Source organism: Xenopus tropicalis, chromosome 1, assembly GCF_000004195.4.
Source record: "Xenopus tropicalis strain Nigerian chromosome 1, UCB_Xtro_10.0, whole genome shotgun sequence".
NCBI classification, from domain to species: domain Eukaryota; kingdom Metazoa; phylum Chordata; class Amphibia; order Anura; family Pipidae; genus Xenopus; species Xenopus tropicalis.
In genome coordinates this window covers 64,252,411-64,271,260 of record NC_030677.2, presented here as the reverse complement: position 1 = coordinate 64,271,260, position 18,850 = coordinate 64,252,411, and the positions used below count along the sequence as shown (strand labels likewise).

Here is an 18,850-nt window from a genome sequence, read left to right as displayed (position 1 = left end):
ATGTAAAGATGGTTTACGCCCCCCGAAAGGGACCTTTACTCTAGGGGGTTGCTCGAACACATTGAATAAAAACACGTGTTTAACTATTACAGACGCTTTGTTTAAGCCGAGAGACTTGGTGCCCGCGACTGAATGGCGGCATCACCTCAGGTGTGAGGGAATAGGGTCATGACATCATAGCCCCGCCCTCACTCACGTCCCCCTCGGGGTAACTTTTGCAGGCCGGTCACAGTTTGAAGGAGCGCCCTGTATGTCCCCGGGCTGTGCCCGCTCCGTGCGGCTGCTAGTGAGTACGAGTTGTTGCTGGGTCTGGACGTGCGTGTGTGTTTAGGGTCGCAAGGGCAAACCTACAGCTTCGACCTTGTGTCCCTGACTTACCCTTTCACAGGGTGTTGATGTGTGAGTCGTGACAGCTGTCAGAATGAATGATATCTAGGATTCTCCTACTCCGCTGCACTCAGGCTACAACTACCTGCATACTCCCTGAAGCTGAGGGATGTTTAGGTGTGGTGGGGTGTGCATGGGGGTTGTTATAGAACCAGAGCTGTGGGGGAACAAATGGAACATAGACACTAAGTAGTACAGGTATAGGACCTGTTATCCACAATGCTCGGGACCTGGGGCTTTCCGGATAAGGGATCTTTCCATAATTTGGATCTCCATACCTTACGTCTGCTAAAAAATCATTTAAACATCATGTAAACCCAATAGGATTGTTTTGCCTCCAATAAGGATTAATTATATCTTAGTTGGGAACAAATACAAAGTACTGTTTTGTTATTACAGAGAAAAAAGAAATCGTTTTTAAATATTAGAGTTATTTTCTTATAATGGAGTCTATGGGAGATGGCCTTTCCATAATTCGGAACTTTCTGGATAACAGGTTTCTGGATAAGGGATCCTATGCCTGTATGGCTTTTAAATTTGACTTACTGTCTAGCATGGTCACTTTAGTGCGAGTTTTTCCTCTGTATTCTGCTTAATCTCTCTGACCTGCTGCCAAACCTTGTGGCATAATATTTTATAGGCACACAAAGATACAGGTCATCCAGTTAGCTATAGAAGAATCTGGTGCAACATGAACGAACTGAAGCCCAGTACAAAGTGCTGGAGCACTGCAAGAGTTTATTCTTGGTAACCATACATTTGTCCCATTGCCAGTCCTCTCTAGCAGGCTTGGTTCTGCCATGTCTCCATATTTTCTTTTTGTTTGTGTCATTCCAATAGATTCAGAATAGCCTTTGCTCATTCTTGTTCTTGGCATGAAAATATGGATTCTATGGGTTGTGTTGTAAAAGTGACATCTACAAAATAGTGTTTATAGAAGCCCCATGGTGGTTATTCCAACAGCCAATTTACTTTATTCTTTGCATTAATCCCAGACTAATTCCTACAATTCTGACATTATTTTTGCAGTACCCAAGATTTGGCATAACCCATTGAAGTCAGCAGTACATGTTCAGGTAGCAATGAGTTGTGGTGTTTAATATTGTGTAAAAAGCAGAATGTTCAACACTAGTTTTAAGTGTTGGAAGCTTTTTTCCCATAACAGAATTTTACACTTAAGCCTTTTCTTTGTAATATTGGATTTGCATCGTCCTTACTTTTGTAATTTCTGTTTTTTCCTTTTTAAAGGGGAAGTATACCTTGCAAAAACATTTCCAGTTGCTGTGTTTTCAGATACGACTTCAGTAGTCGTATCTGAGTAGTAGTTTTTAATTTCTTTTGACAGTTATTTTAAGATTGAAGTTTAAATTCAATCTCATGTTTTCTTTTTAGGAAGGGGAACCCACTCACTCTCTAAATCATTCAGTTTGGCACATTCGTTGATACATCTTTTCACTTAAGCCCTATTAACCATATTCCGAACTAAGTCAAGTTTTAACAGATACATTTGTTTCTAACATTTTTCTAATGCTGCTGAAACATTTATCAACTAATGTAGCAAATTATAACAGTTTAGACTGTCTGACCCACCGTGACTGTAATTGCTTTTCTCTTCCTCGGTTTTGGCTAGTTTTCTGCTGAGCAGGCCGCCATCTTCAACCAGCTTTTTAGGCACCCTATAGACTCCTGAAAAGTTCTGTACTCTATAGGGCCTATTTATTAAAGTACGAGAGGTATGAAATACAAAAAATTCGTATTTGTTCGTACTGTGGGTATTTTCTGCAAATTTTTCATATATTTGCACAACTTTTTTTGTACTTTGCGACAAAATTTATGCGACAAAATCGTATTGTCGTGCCGAGTACGAAAGTTTCTGATTCATTCAAGCTTCGGTATCGTGGCTTTCCTTGGGCCAGGTTGGAGCTGCAGCGTGCCATTGAGTCCTATGGGAGACTTTCCTTGGGCCGGGTTGGAGCTGCAGAGTGCCATTAAGCCCTATGGGAGACTTTCCTTGGGCCAGGTTGGAGCTGCAGAGTGCCATTGAGCCCTATGGGAGACTTTCCTTGGGCCGGGTTGGAGCTGCAGCGTGCCATTGAGTCCTATGGGAGACTTTCCTTGGGCCAGGTTGGAGCTGCAGCGTGCAATTGAGTCCTATGGGAGACTTTCCTTGGGCCGGGTTGGAGCTGCAGAGTGCCATTGAGCCCTATGGGAGACTTTCCTTGGGCCAGGTTGGAGCTGCAGCGTGCCATTGAGTCCTATGGGAGGCTTCCAAAATCATGCACAGAAGGATCAAAGTCAGAAAGGTTTTCCCGCCGTTTACGATCGTTCGGATACAAAAATTTTGTGACTTTCGGATCGCTATTATCGTGACTAATACAATTTTTTCATAAGCATTTTGTGATATTTGCGATCATCAGAAATTATTGTATTTAATCCGAATGTTTCCCATTTCGGGATTTGAACTCCTACTTTGATGAATAGATCCCTATGTATGTCAAATCAAAGTCTGACTAAGAGGCAGGGTGATGCCAGGGAACTTGGGGAAAGATAACTGTTCCCTGCCCCACAGAAGACTACTCCGGGTTGGCTAAACAACTTTGCAATTGGTCTTCATTATTTATTTTTATAGTGTTTGAACTATTTGCCTTCCACTTCTACATCTTTCCAGCTTTCAAATAGGGGTCACTGGCCCAGGCAGGCAAAAACTATTGCTTTGTGAGCTTACCATGTTATCATTATTGTTACTTTTTATTAGTTATCTTTCTATCATGTCTCTCGCCTATTAATATTCCAGTCTTTCTCGTATTAATATTCCAGTCTCTCATTTAACCCACTGCCTGGTTGCTAAGGTAAACAAGACCCTAGCAACCAGATAGCTGCTGAAATTCCACATGAGAGAGCTGATAAACCAAAAGCTAAATAACTGAAAAACAACAAAAAATAAAAAATGAAAACCAATTGCAAATTGTCTCTAAATATCAGTGTCTACATTATACTAAAAGTTGATTTTAAGGCGAACAACTCCTTTAATTTGAATTTCAATACTTGTTCTGTTTAGTGCAAGAAATATAAAAATATAGATATTTCTTAATTAAAACAATCAATATTAAACTAATGTTGACAAAGTGCACACTGCCCTTTTAAAGTAATGAATTGGTCTCTATCCATGTGTTACAATGATTGCCCATTGCCTAAACTTTTTCATGTGTAGTGTCATTTGTTTTATTTTAAACTGATGATTTTACGTAGCATATGCTCAAGCCTGAATGAAGTTGTTTATCTGAGAAAACGTCCTGCTGCTGTACATGTCTATAGATACATGAACGTGCTAATGCTGCAAAATACCATTATCTAAAGTCAGCTGTAGTGTTACTGTAAAAATCTTTTAACTGTCACTTTAACTTTTGTCTTTTGTGGCCAAAGAATATCCATGGCTAAGCATTTGTTCATTATCTGTCAAGGGAAAAACTTGCTTTTGCCTAGTTTGCAGTTCCCAGTCAGCAGTATTGTATAGGCAGCAAAACTCCAGAGTTCGCTATTGAAAGTACTGACTTTACAGGGGGTGCAGGTACCATTTGCTGCTGCTGCCATTGGGCTGATGTCAGAAAAATGGGGCTGATTTATCAAAGATGAACAGGGGAAACCTAGGAGGCTGAGGAAAGATGGTGGTGACCTGCCCTGCAGGAAACTACCAGGCTGGTGTACTTTTTTGAAAGCTGCAGAAAATGAAAATCATTTATCAACCTTAACAATTGAGACTAATTGCAATCTGTCTCGGAATTTTGATATCTATATAGTACTAAAAGGTATTATTAAAACAAGCAACTCCTTTTACTCATCCATGGATCACAGAACAAACAGTATACATTAATGTGAGTGATGAAAATTTTAAGGCAGCATTACCAAACTTCTGTTCATGATAATAACTTCAAGGGTCAAACATTGGACTATAAGAACAGAGGCCACAAGCCATACATGATAATACCTAACAAACAATTGTCTTTGAAAGCACAAAATAAACTATTGGAGCAGTAAAAACCATATACAAATGTTTTTTTTGTGACAATTGTATTGTATGCATGAAAGTTCAACTTTTTCTTTATGGTGAAACCTATTTGCATTTTAAATAGTGTTTATTAAAAAGTTGTTTAGAATTACATTTTCTTTGGTTATTCAGAAATTTTGTTTTTGGGTGGGCATCCACTTTTACTAAAGCACTTTACAGATGCACTCAAAATGTTCTTTTTGTCCACAGATGTGACCACTGCAAATGGGCTTGAGTAAGCTGGATGTTCTGTATAGGCGGCTGCTCCTTACCAAACTTTTTATCCGAGGATGGGGAAAGCCAGAAGATTTAAAGAGGTAAATTGAAGCAGTGTATTTTTGTGGGGGAATCCTATGATCACTTGTAATCTGCAGCCAGGTAAATGTACAGTTGTGTTGGGGTCTGTATATTATATCACATTGAATAGGTCAATACTATTTAAAGTTGCATTCAATCCCTTAATCAATTTTGGACAGAAAAGCAAAACATTTTTAAACATCCTAAAACTTCAAACAAAATTTAAAAATAATGTGAGTAGGTAACAGACACTGCATTATTTGCTGTTACAATATACAGTGGTGTTAGGTGCCCTTTAATTTAGGGTAACCAGATCACTGGAACATGTCTAATACTTGCATGTCACAGTGCTGCACTGATTGCATTTAAAGTTAATTGCAATCGGTGCAGCCCTTCTATCTGGATTTTCTAGACATGTCCCTGAATTTTTAAGTGATCTGGTAACCCTACTTTAAATAGAGTTTAATACAGGTATCGGACCCATTATGCAGAAACCCGTTATCCAGAAAGTTCAGAATCATCTCCCATAGAATCTATTTCAAGGAAATAAATCACATTTTTTAAAAACAAAAACATTTTTCTCTGTAATTATAAAACAATAAATGTACTTGATCCTATCTAAGATATAATTAATCCTATTGGGTTTATTTCATGTTTAAATTATTTTTTAGCAGATTTAAGATATGGATATCCAATTGTGGATCCCTTATCCGGAAAACCCCAAGTCCCTGAGCATTCTGGATAACAGGTCCCATACCTGTAATGTATTCTACATATTAACTTTACCTTAAACCTGGTCATATAAATAGATTTCTCATATCATTCAATTTGTGACTGATCAAATGGTGTGAAAATCTGTGCTTGTCTGTTCCTGATTAATCTGTGGCATCATAGATAAAAATTTAAAGGATCAGAAAAGAAAGCCATGCTGACAGCTGACCAGATTTATACTCTTGATAAACTGGAATGGTGCACAATGTTTGTTCCCTAAACAAAGAGAAAACTATACCAAATGTCTGCCAATCAAAACTTGTTTACCAGTGCATTAGTGCTCACTAAGCTGATCCAAGCCATAGTAAACATCCAGAAATTAGTCCATAGTTCTGACATCCTTTATCATTTCTTGGGAGAATTTCTCATATAAAATGAAATACTACATATATATACTGCTATATACATTGAAAAACCCCTGGATACCACAGACTTGATAATAATTACATTTGTTTTCAGAATAGCTCCTATTTCGTCGCTATAGATATTGACACAGGTTGGGTGTTTTTTGTTTTTTTTAAGGATATTTGAATTTCGGAAGATTATTGGAAACAGAGAAAAATGTCAGAATTTGGTGTCAAATGACTATCCGGTGCAAATAGATAAGGTAACACTATGCTATGGTTTTTTTGTCATTCTTAAAGGAGAAGGAAAGGTACAAATAAGGAGGGGGTGCCAAAACATTTGGCACCCCCCAGAGATTGTAATCGCTTAACTGAAACACTGGGCTGGTGCTCCTGTTAAAAATAAAAAATGCAGCAGCCCGGGGTAGATGCTAGACAGTGAACCTCTTCCTTCTTCTGTCTTTGCACTGCTTACACATGTGCAGTAGAGTAAAAAAGATGAACTTTAATAACAAAGTTATTAAAGTTTCACCCTACTGTGCACACGCCAACTCTGGGATTCCGAAGAACGAAGACAGACAGAAGATGAACACTAGCTCACAGCTACCCTGGGCAGCTGCAGTTTTCTCCAAACAGGAGCTCCAGTTTGAGGTTTTAGGCTCCCCCCAATGATTGTGCTTTTCCTTCTCCTTTAAGAGTTCTAATCATTTATTCTATTAAGGGAGGGAGGAAGCTAATACATTTTGGAAATGCAAAAAGTAGCACTGTATTGTCTTCCTTTTTTATAGGTTGAAGAGCAAACTGACTGTAAGATATATGATGGCCATTTTACTTCCCCATTTGCCCATTATGTACCTGATGTCATGCCTTCTGAGTCTGTTATAGCTAGGTAAGGATACATTGCTATTCGCACCAAAAAAAAATTTGTTGTACTCACATTTTAAACCCGTGTGCTCAGGTCAGTTTGAATACAAAATTTTCTTTTTTCTTGTGCACCACAATTTGTTGTGTGTGGTTGCCACAAAATGTGTGCGTGTGCACAGCTCAGAGGGAACATTTGCACCTGAAGAACACTACCTGCCTGCATACATAATGTAAAAGCTGTGTTCCATTCTTTGGGCAGAGCTCCTGGTTCCATTCCAGGTTTTAACCTTATGGTGAGAGTGATCAATTATGTGCTACCTACTTTGTGGCTACAGTTTGAAGAAGGCATTTTCCTGTTTCAGCACAATAATGGCCACATGCACAAAGCCTGTGGGAGAACTTAACTGCTTGCATAAAGCTCTGACCTCAAACCAACATGGAGCTGGCCACTGCTCCTGTATAAAGTATAGCTGCATGTTGCAGCTCCCATCATTCCCCAACTACAGTCAGGAGTTGTTTAGTACAGGTATGGGACCTGTTATCCAGAATGCTCAGGACCTGGGGTTTTCTAGATAAGGGATCTTTTCCGTAATTTGCATCTCCATAACTTAAGTCTGCCAAAAATCATTTAAATATTGAATAAACCCAGTAGATTGTTCTGCCTCCAGTAAGGATTCATTATGGATCAAGTACATGGTACTGTTTTATAATTACAGAGAAAAAGGCAATCATTTTATAAAATTAAAATGATTCGCTTATAATGGAGTCTATGGGAAATGGCCTTTCCGTAATTCGCAACTTTCTGGATAACGGGTTTCCCAATAAAGGGTCCTATACCTGTACACACAAAACCAAAACTATATATATATATATATATATTATGCAGTGGAGGCCAGCACTCTCGTGTAGAACGAATACAGATGCCTGGGTGCTGTTCCACTAATTTGTTCACAAATGCTCGAAGGAAGGTACCGCTCACGCAGGTCTTAGGTTCAATTTTGTAGATTTATTGAAGAGGTAAGGGAACTTATATATATATATATATATATATATATATATATATATATATATATACCCTTATCTATAGGAACCCTTCATTTTACCTAATATCTAGAAATTAGATATTTTGCAGAGCTTCATATCTGACTTTCTACTCTTCCCATAGAGATGTGTGGGAAATGTGCAAGGAAAAATGGCAGTAACAGGAAGACCTGTAGTGAGCATCTGTGAGCCTGGTCTTGCCTGTCACCACCACATCTGCCGTAGGGAGCTCATTTCCCATATATATCCATCCATACAGAGGCATTTTGACCACTACTGTTTTTCACCTCCGCAGAACAGCCAGTGTTTTCAGTAAAGCAGGTTCCCCCTGTATTACTACCTTTTTTACAATGTATCTATTTGTGTAGATTCCAATTTATTGTTCCAAAAGAATGGAAGAGGAAGTACAGACCTGTTTGCATTCATCTAGCTGGCACAGGAGACCATGTAAGTAAAAAAAACCCAAAAAACTGTTTATTGTAGTAAAAACATTGTAAAGTATTTTACATTTGTTTTGCTTTCCAATAGGTAATGCATAAAAAGGCTTCATCCACTTATGCATAATATGGGCATATACGTTGTTGTGTGTTTTGTTAAATGATTGAGCTGCTTATTGCAATCATTGTTAATTTTGTAACAAATATATTGAATAAATGCTACTTAAAAAACAATAAAAAAGCCTTTGCACAGGGCAGTCAAATAAAAGCAATTGATTTATTAAAAGTTGAAATTGTGATTTACGTAAAATATGTATTTTAATATATATGTGTATAATTAATCACAATTTTTCTGCAATAGGGATTCTGTGATAACTCATTTTTTATTTTAGATTCCTATACTTGCAGAAGGGTTGACTTATTTTTCCCTTTACAAAGTTTCAGTTGCTTGTAAAGATTCATTCTGAATGCGTGTAAGTGTTATAAATGCAGTTTTGGGATTGCAGATGTTAGGCTGAAATGATGCAACTACATTTTTACTCTACCATCTCCTTGCTAGGTAGGTTTTATTATTGCCATTTGGTATAGCATAAATACCCAGACAGCTGGCCAAATATTGACTATAGTGCCTGATCCATCTTAGCATGTATGGCACTTTGTGTCCCTGGGTAGCAGTAGGCCTGTCTAAACTAAATCTGCTGATGCCCTTTCTCTGTATAAAGAATGAGTAATGAGTGTGTAAATAGTAGGGATGCACCGAATCCATGATTTAGTTCGGTATTCGGCCAGGATTCTGCCTTTTTCGGCATGGTTTGGATTCGGCCGAATCCATGGTACTGGCCGAACCAAATCTTAATCCTAATTAGCATATGCTAATGCTAGGATTTAGAAGGGTTAAATTTCTGCGTGCTCACTGTACGCGCAGCAACATTTAGCCCTTCCGAGTCCTAATTAGCATATGCTAATTTGCATGTGGTTTGGTATTCGCCGAATCCATTGAGATGGATTCAGGGGTTCGGCCGAACCCACAAAAACTGGGTTTCGTGCATCCCTAGCAAATAGCAGTGCCGTAAAAATGGGGGAAGACAGAAAGATTGAAATCTGGTTGATAAAAAAGAAGGAGATTAAGAGGAATAAATAAACTGGTGTGTGATGATGGCAAACCTGATGTGCAAGGAGGTGGGGAAAAGGACATGGAGCAGATTTCGGCATTAAAATGCATACTTATACAGGGTTATGGAAGATAGTTCAGGAAGAATTTTTTTTTCCCCTTCTGTGCCTTATTGGAGAGGCTTGAGAAGGGGTTTTTTTTATTTCAAAGAAATTAAGAACTAATATGTAATGCTAATATAATGAATTTTGTAATAAACTTTTCAGACAAAAAGAAAAGTTAACTTTTGTCAACTAATGTTGCCATGTTTACAAAAGACACCAGAAATTTTTCTTTCCTTTATTATTATTATTAATAATAATAATAATATCCTCTCTTCATATTAGTATTACTGGAGGAGACGTACATTAATGGCTCGTCCCATGATTAAAGAGGCTGGTATGGCTTCCCTGTTGTTAGAAAATCCATATTATATCCTTTTTGCTGAGAGAGTATTTTGAGCTTTGATTTTGTACATTGTGACTTAATTGCCATTGATGATGCAAGTTAGTGTGACAAATCCAGCTATCTAGGGAATGGCACACAAGAGGTTTAGCAAAGACATTTCCTAATGTACTTTGTTCATTTTACCTTCCCAGCCAGAATCGCCAAATACTTAAAAGTTAAATGTACCTTTTAGCAAGATCCTTACAAGGCATGTAGTCCCACAAGGCATTGGCTGTGTGAGCTTCCAATATTGTCTGTGTTTTGGGGCACAGCTCAGCTTTCACATTTACTGGACAGGAAAAAACACAGTTCCAGCTCCCTTGCCTTATCCAAGGCTGGACATGAGGGTTAAGTAATAAAACATATAGTAGCCAGTTAGATTTTTGTTATTTAGAGACTTACTGCTGCAGAAACAAATGCTTCTATGATTTTCTGTGAGTTGCTACAGGTCTGTTCAGCTTGAGGTCCATGGTCCTCCAAAAGATTTTTATGGACCCCACACTGCTGAAGAGTTCCATTGACCTCTTTGGGTGATATTATGAATTTTTTATAATCTGTCCCTCAAACGTAGTATAGTGAATACGTGGCCCACTAAATGGAAGAGCATTGGTTTACTAGGCCATTTCAAAATGTTATCCTTCTACATATTCCTACTGCAAATAAATTCTTTGCTATAAGTATATTAGAAAAAAGTATTCTTGCTAATTAAAAACCTTCAATTTGTCCTTAACTAAGTTAATAACATGGCTGCCGAAAACCAAAGGACCAAGTGTAAGTATAACTCTAAATATTTTCTCCAATTCCTTTCAGTTTTGCTGTTCTTATCTGGTCTATTTTTTCATTCAGTTCATTCAGGTAATTTTCACGGCTGTTGACTTGAAGGTTTTGTTTGTGCTTTTGAAGCTGCAGTTAGTGAAGCTAGAATCAGCTTCACTTGCCTGCTCACGCGTTTTTGCTGTACAGACTAGCGCTGTAACCCCATATGTAAAAAAAGGCACTAAGTTTGCCCAGGAGCAGTAATCCATAGCAACCAATAAGATGCTGGATTTTAAAAAGGTGACTAGAAAACTTTACCTGCTGATTTGTTGCTATGGGTTACTGCTCCTGGACAAACTAAGGAATGTGATGTACGCAACGTGTACATCACATTGCTAACTGTTAGTAAATTGTGCCACAATAGTAGCGCTGTCTAAATGAAGTTGAAAACCCATTTCAGCCTGTTCAGATATTGATGCCACTGTCACTCTACAGATGTAAAACTGACTATCATTTCTGCTATGCTCCATGTTCAATTAGCACAGGCAGACATGCTTTGTTTCTAACAGGCCCAGACTGACAATCTGTAGATTCTGGCAAATGCCAGAGGGGCTGCTGTAAGATGCCATAGACAGTCACTATTTATTGGGCTTGTGGGGGCTGTTTTGGCTTCTGTGTACTTGAAATACCAAGGCCTATTTGAATCTCAGTCTGGACCTGCATTATCAATTCTAACCTACGGCGGATTTCAACATGAATACATGCAAGTTAAAAGGGGGGTTATCTGGAAATCACCCTGATCCCAAGCTTAATGAATAATAGATCCCATACATGTAGTAAGTTGTAGTATTTTTTTTTTATTACCAGCATCATCATCTTAGTGTACTTTCTTATTAGAAATTGAATAAAAATAAATTACAAATATATGTACATTTGAGTAAACGAAGTCCAAGACTTGACATGCTACTTAAAAGGTTTTGTAAAAAAGACACTAAGTTTGTCCAGGAGCAGTAACCCATAACAACCAATCAGCAGAAAGTATTTACTGGTGACCTGTTTAAAAGCAAACATCTTATTGGTTGCTATGGGTTACTGCCCCATGGCAAACTTAGGTGCCTTTTATTACATATGGGTGTAAGTTTATAAAAATATTGTCCATAAAAAGGAACCTCTGACAAAACATGGCATTACAAGATTTTGTTGCATGCTACAGTTTTCTATTTTACTGTGAAGTTAGAAGTTAGAGCTTTTTTCTGTCCAACCTGTGTATAAATTCACAAAAAGGAGCATCTTAGATACACTATTTTAGTGAATGGGACATTGCTAATGTAAACACCATTTTTTTTTCCACTTGTGGGAATAGAAGATCTAGTTTAAAGAATGTATCTGATTTGTTTGTCATGGGTGGAGCACTGGTCCTGGAGTCCGCTGCCCTTCTACACTGGCTGGAAAGAGAAGGCTATGGCCCCCTGGGCATGACAGGAATTTCAATGGGAGGCCATGTAAGTCATTTACATGTGTATTGCATGTCACTTAATAACGTAAATGATCAGAATGAATTTCTGCCCGCTGTGGGAAATCACCTTTTGTATGGGCAACAAAGTGCCTGAAAATACCTTATTCTTGCATGAATGGAAATAAGCTTTAGATGTGGTGAAAATGCACAAGAGGTATTTTTGCATTATTATCGGACTAAGCATGTAAAGTGTTTCACATGAGGCAATTTCAATTCAGACAGAGGGAAAGGTATTTTGGGCACTTTGTCTTCTGTGGAAAAGGTGATTTAATCACTTTGGCTTTAGCTGCGTTAGGTGCTGCTATTCATGGGGATGAGCTAAATATTATTCTTCCTTTATTGATTACAGTGTGTTTTCTTTTAATTGTGACCTTGATAACTTAACTGCTGCAAGCCATTTTCATGGCGGTTGTCATTTCTGTGGGTTCTGACATTTAATTCCAAATATTTCCAGATGGCTTCTTTAGCTGTTACCAACTGGCCAAAGCCTATTCCATTGGTTCCATGTCTATCCTGGTCAACTGCTTCAGGAGTCTTTACAACGGTACCATTTTATTTTATTCTACTTACATAGTTAGTTACATAGTTACATAGGGTTGAAAAAAGACCAGAGTCCATCAAGTTCAACCCATCCAAGTAAACCCAGCACACACAACCCACACCCACCAATCCATACACCCACATGCACAAACCACACATACAACCACCAACACTAATTGTAGATATTAGTATCACAATAGCCTTGGATATTCTGATTGTTCAAGAACTCATCCAGGCCCCTCTTAAAGGCATTAACAGAATCTGCCATTAACACATCTCTAGGAAGGGCATTCCACAACCTAACTGCCCTCACCACCTACGCTGATTCAAATGGAAGCTCCATTCCTCTAATCTAAAGGGGTGACCTCTGGTGCGTTGATTGTTTTTATGGGAAAAAAATAACATCCCCCGTCTGCCTATAATTCCCTCTAATATACTTGTACAGAATAATCATGTCCCCTCGCAAGCGCCTCTTTTCCAGAGAAAACAACCCCAACCTCGACAGTCTAACCTCATAGTTTAAATCTTCCATCCCCTTTACCAGTTTAGTTGCACGTCTCTGCACTCTCTCCAGCTCATTAATATCCTTCTTAAGGACTGGAGCCCAAAACTGAACTGCATACTCAAGGTGAGGCCTTACCAGGGACCTATAAAGAGGCAAAATTATGTTTTCATCCCTTGAGTCAATGTCCTTTTTTTATACAAGACAGCACTTTATTTGCTTTAGTAGCCACAGAATGACACTGCCTGGAATTAGACAACTTGTTATCAACAAAAACCCTTAGATCCTTCTCCATTAAGGAAACCCCCAACACACTACCATTCAGTAGATAGTTCGCGTTTATATTATTTCTACCAAAATGCATAACTTTGCACTTATCAACATTGAACCTCATTTTCCAGTTTACTGTGGCAATATTTCACTTAGGACTTTTTTTTCTTGAATGAATGAATAGATTATACAAGAATGTAACAAATAGGTTTTGTGTTAACGAGGAGCTCCATCCAAAAACTTTTTTTGCATTTAAAATTTCAGTGATTTTAAAGTTGTTAATAAATATTATTGGAGTTGATAGCAGTGTTCATTTGTCCCTTTCCATTTTCTGTACTCCCGGTTTTTGCTTTTGAAACAGTGTAGCAGAAGTCAGTTTTTCTTTAGGTCTGTTAATTTTCTGGCTTCAGCTGTTTCATGAGTCAGAACCAGTAGTGTAAATAATATAAACAGCCAGATAGATACTTTCAGTTGGATTTACTCTTTATTTATAGTGGAAATATGTTTACAGTTAAAAGTTCTTTCTTTCTGCCAAAATATAGCATTTGGGTAGAGATCCCCTTAAATGATTTCAAAATTATTTATGAATTATTTTAGAATAATTAACAAGTCAAGGCACACATACATGCTAGGCCACATCAGCCAATTAATGGACAGAGTCCTGTCTTTTGCTTCTACACTTCTTCCTGTTACATTTAAAGCTGCATTATTTCTAGTCATATGATCTGAGAGGGCTTACAGCCCATCACTAAATGGTGGCTCAAGGGAAAGGATGTGGAAGGAAGTGCAATATTTACTGATATATATATATATATATTCCAGCTAGGAGAGATTCTTTAATAGGTCACTTAACATAATATAAACTATCTGTTGGTTAAGTATTCATTCCAGGGGTATAGTTTTCCTCTAATCATAGAATGTTTATATTCTGTATTAGTAATTCTTTTTAATGACATGCTGATGGCAGAGAAACTGACAGGTGTGGCACTTTTCTGGTATGTTTTTTGAGGGCATTACATGAATATAAGTTATCTACAGACCCACTGAACACAAAAGACTGGGTTTGGCTTTTTTCTACAACAAATAAAAGATGGCTGATACCAAGTACAACAGGAATTCTGGGTTTATGAAAATGTACAGTTTACATTTAGTGGCCCTTTATCAGTTATGGCTTAAATGCTGATGTGAACCTACATATTATGTCCAATGGGCAAACACTACATCAGCAGAGACTGCCTTTTTCCAGCTTTCATAATCATTATCTACAGTAGTCTTAATCAGATACTGATTGAGAAATCCATATTGACCTCATGCCTGAACTAATATACTGCTGTCAGCATTAAATATCTGCCCTTATGTTTAATGTTGCTGTATTTTTTTAAATGAGCCCTTATAACCCATAACCCATGTGCAGTGTTTCAAAATATGTTCATGTTAGCACAGATTGATTAGTACAGTCCTAAATTCCGCCAATTGTATTATTACATATGTGCTTTCCTTGTAGGGTGTTTTAAGTAAAGCTGTTAATTGGAGAGAGCTAGAAAAGCAGTACTGCACACAAACAGTCTATGAAGAGGAAATTATACATCTTCTCGAATATTGTGGGGTAGGTAAATAAAACAGCCCTTTTGCCCCAAGGACTGCCCAAAAGATTTTTTAGGTGTAACCAATCATTTTATCACAGTTAAGCCCCAAATATTTGGTATATCTGGCCTGTTAGATGCAAAAAGTTGGATAGGGCTGAAATAATATATCCGTTAAATACTGTTAAATGTGCTTCATCTTTTTATGAGATATGTTTTCATGGTGCTTTACACAAAATGTGAGAAGGTGAATTGCTTAGGCTGTTATAAAACAGCCAAAATCTTATACATAAAATAACTTGTCTGATTTCCTGCTACATTTGACTCATTTTTTTATTTTTTAACTTGTCTATCTCTTCAGACAGATTCTTTTAAAATGGGACAGGATTTTGTAAAAAATTCCCCAAGGAGCCTTGATAGCCTGGCCCACTTAAATCTGGCTTCAGACATTTTTGACTTTAAAGGTACAAGGGACTCCTTTTCTGCTGAGCCAGTACAGCCTTTCCATGCTAGCAACAATGCTAATGGGCTCATGTTCCAAAGCGATTCCAAAATATCTATTATTGGGCAAGAACCCCCTGGTAAAAATGTCATCAGCTCCAACCCAGGAAGCCCACTGGGACTGGGAAGCATGAGAAAAGAGAACAAGAGGAATGAAGCTCTGCAGAGGGAATCATTTCTGTTCATGAAAGGGGTGATGGATGAATGCACACATGTAGGCAACTTTTCAGGTAAGTTTAAGTCTACTCAGAAGCAGGAAAACTACTATCCTGAACATATAAAGTGTATTTTTTATGTAAAAAAAAAAGCGTCTATCAAAATAGACTAAATTCAGACAAATTGCCATGTGCAATAATGTTAATCAAACCACGTCATCCATGCTTCATAATCTCCTGTCCTATATGTGTTAGATAAAGGTGATGAATATCACTTAGCAACATAAATTACATTCCCAGCAGTTAAAATATACAATCACGATATAAATAGTCACCTGATGGGTTTCATGCATTTTTTTGGCACCTCATCAAGTACTATCTGTACTAGCAGTGTCTGGCAGTTCCCACTGGAGTCATTAGAGGCAGGAGGCATTTTGAAACCGTTATCTCTCACTGGAAATTACATGAAGGAATAGGATTTGTCAGATGAGACCACACTAGAAGTTTTTGGCCTAACTTCAAATCAATAAGTTTGGTGTATAAATAACACTGTTCACACCTCAGAGTACACACACTGGGGTCATTTATAAAGACTGGGCAGTAACCTATAGCAACCAATAAGTGATCCAAACCGGATTGGTTAGATCTGCCAATTCTTTATAAATGACCCCCTGTGTGTTTAAACATCTTGGGTGATCCCAAACAGAGGACCACAATAATTCAGCTGAGAATCTGTGGTAGTATTTGAAAAATTGACAACTTGAAAAAAATCTGTCTGGAAGAGTAGGCTAAAATCACTCTTAAACCGTGTGCAAACCATGTACATTTCTACCCCAAATTGACATATTTAAAAAGGTTCTTCCATCAATAAATTTTCCTCTGTACTTTTACCTTGTGCCAAAAATGCTGGTTAATTCTACTGTGATGAACAAGATGAACAAAGGGAGCCCAAGGAAAAACACCTGTCTTGAGGAAGTGTTACTTTTAGGGCTCCCTTTGTGTGTTGCACCTACACACCATTGGCTTGCACGCATTGAATTGTGCATTAATGTAATTTTTAGTTTTACCAGCATTTGTGTTCCGGAAATAAAATGCAATCGTGACTTGGAAGCAATTTGTAAAATGCAATTGTGACTGGCAAGCAATTTACAAATGCATGCAAACATTAGCTGCGTTGTTGGTAAATCATGCTCAACCTGTGCAGGAAAAGTCATTCTGGAATTCTGAAAAGTACCCCTGCTTTTTCATTTTTTTGGGGGGGGGGGGGGGTTGTAAAAAATTGTGGATTTGCCACCAGCTAATGTATAACAAAGAGAAGACTCAACATAAAAAAGGGTAACATTTTCTTTTCTTTCTTTTTTATGTAACGTCTGTCCAGTACCTGTGGATCCCAGTTTAATTATAGTTGTTCAGGCCAAAGAGGATGCCTATGTCCCAAGGACTGGTGTGCGTGGACTTCATGAAATCTGGCCAGGGTGTGAGATAAGATATCTTGAAGGAGGTCATATTAGTGCCTACCTCTTTAAACAAGGGCTTTTCAGGTTAGCTTATACTATATTTTTACCATTACACAAGTGAAAAAACACTTTTTTTATCTGCAGTTTTATTGTGACTACACATTACTTATATGAGCACCACAGAATATATTTTACATTTATTATAGGGCAGATATATGATACCTTATATTTTTTTATGAGAGATAACAATGGTTACTTCTTATAAAAAAGAGAACAAACTTTACAGATTTGTTTTTGTATCAAATACTTTTAAAGGGGATCTCTTGCAAAAATAGAAACTATTTCTGTGCAACATTTCAATAAACAGTAATTAGACATTTTTTTAATGAAATGGTATTTGTTAAATGTACTAGCTAATAAATGCAGTTTGTCAGTCTATTACTAATCACTCCATTGCTCCTCTGGACTACATTTACCATCCAAAAAATTATGTCAGCTTTCTTTCAGCCAAGATTGCAATGGTTACAATGCCCTGCACACTTTTGTGAATCCTTTTTTCTACAAGTCTTAATTACAGAACATGCAAGTCAATGCGTAAATTCTTGCTTTGGAAGAAAGCTGAATACTTCCACATTGTTTCAATGCTGTGTGTAGACAAGAAGAGCAGGGGAAGATATAGTAATGGTGAGACTGCCACTGTTCAAAATTGGGCAGGTATATGGGAAGGTTGATTAGAATTCTATTATTTAGGGTCATATTTATGAATGGTTTAAAGTAAGAGTACCCATTGATAAATATGCCCCTAAATAATACTAGAATTCTAAGAAACCTTTCCATATACCTAACTAATTTTGAAATCCTATACAATTGAAAAAAAGAGCTGTGAAATTTCCCTAAAAGGAACTATGGCAATTTCCATTTTTACCCTTTAATAAACAGGGTTACACTTTTTTTTTTTTAATGAAAATCTGGCATGACTTGTGGCCTTGTGCATTTACAAAGTATCCATCCCATTTAATGCAGGGGAACATGCTAGAAATAAATGTATGAAATGTAAATAAATAAGAGCAGTGAGTCTTGCATTTTTTCTCTGTATGGCAGCCCAGCGAATACATAAGGCAATGGATAAAGTGCAGATTTCTTTCATTTGCTTTTCTTTCAGGCAAGCAATCTATGATGCCTTTAATCGATATCTTCAGAAATACCCAATGTGATCTTGTGTGCTAATGGAAAGTTTATGCCGTCCTACATCAGAAGCATTTTAAGGACCGAAAAGAGGTTGCACAGAGCCTTTCTGACTAGTTTCTACGAACCTCCATCAGCAATGCACTACTTGCCAACCGCTGTGGGGGATTATACACTGGTATCATCAGAATTTGCTACAGTTAACACATGCTGTATGCGTGTGTTTATGTCTGCTTTATATTTTTGTTTTTGTTAAATCAAATTTTGATTTGATACAATTGTTTTGCATTCATTTTATTGTGTATTTGAAACACCTTTTATTTAAAAAGGTTGAGTGCTCTGAAACTTTGTAACTTTTTTAATGACTTTTACATTTTTTACAATCTAATGTTCTAAACTAAGTATTGAAGATGCCAAGAAAACATAATTGTACCCAAATGGATATGATTTTTTGCACTTTGTTACCCTAGGGTTCAAGTATAGCTGCAGCTGAGATTTTGTTTAGTGAGGCATGAAGTGCCTGGCAAGAGCAAAAAAAGAAAAAATATTTAATATTGTTTTTGATTGTCATTCAAACTTAAAATATATCCTATTTTACTTGA

General features: G+C 37.4%; 1 protein-coding gene across 6 annotated transcripts; it reads left to right on the top strand.

Annotated features, from left to right (window-relative positions):
- Positions 1 to 48: 48 nt before the first annotated feature.
- On the top strand, positions 49 to 18,850 carry abhd18 (abhydrolase domain containing 18). Of its 6 annotated transcripts, XM_012964558.3 has the most exons (14): positions 185 to 286; positions 1,417 to 1,463; positions 4,643 to 4,749; positions 6,023 to 6,107; positions 6,633 to 6,733; positions 8,118 to 8,196; positions 9,684 to 9,768; positions 10,527 to 10,554; positions 11,903 to 12,041; positions 12,510 to 12,599; positions 14,872 to 14,973; positions 15,312 to 15,681; positions 16,985 to 17,147; positions 18,226 to 18,717. In XM_012964558.3, exons 3-14 carry the CDS (start codon positions 4,658 to 4,660, stop codon positions 18,275 to 18,277), a joined length of 1,386 nt encoding a protein of 461 aa, XP_012820012.1. In that variant the 5' UTR covers positions 185 to 286; positions 1,417 to 1,463; positions 4,643 to 4,657; the 3' UTR covers positions 18,278 to 18,717. The 6 variants fall into 6 exon arrangements, with proteins under 6 accessions (XP_012819976.1, XP_012820053.1, XP_012820012.1 ...); XM_012964522.2 differs by lacking the exon at positions 1,417 to 1,463 and having other exon boundaries at positions 49 to 286; positions 18,226 to 18,850; XM_012964599.3 differs by lacking the exons at positions 185 to 286; positions 1,417 to 1,463 and adding an exon at positions 67 to 150.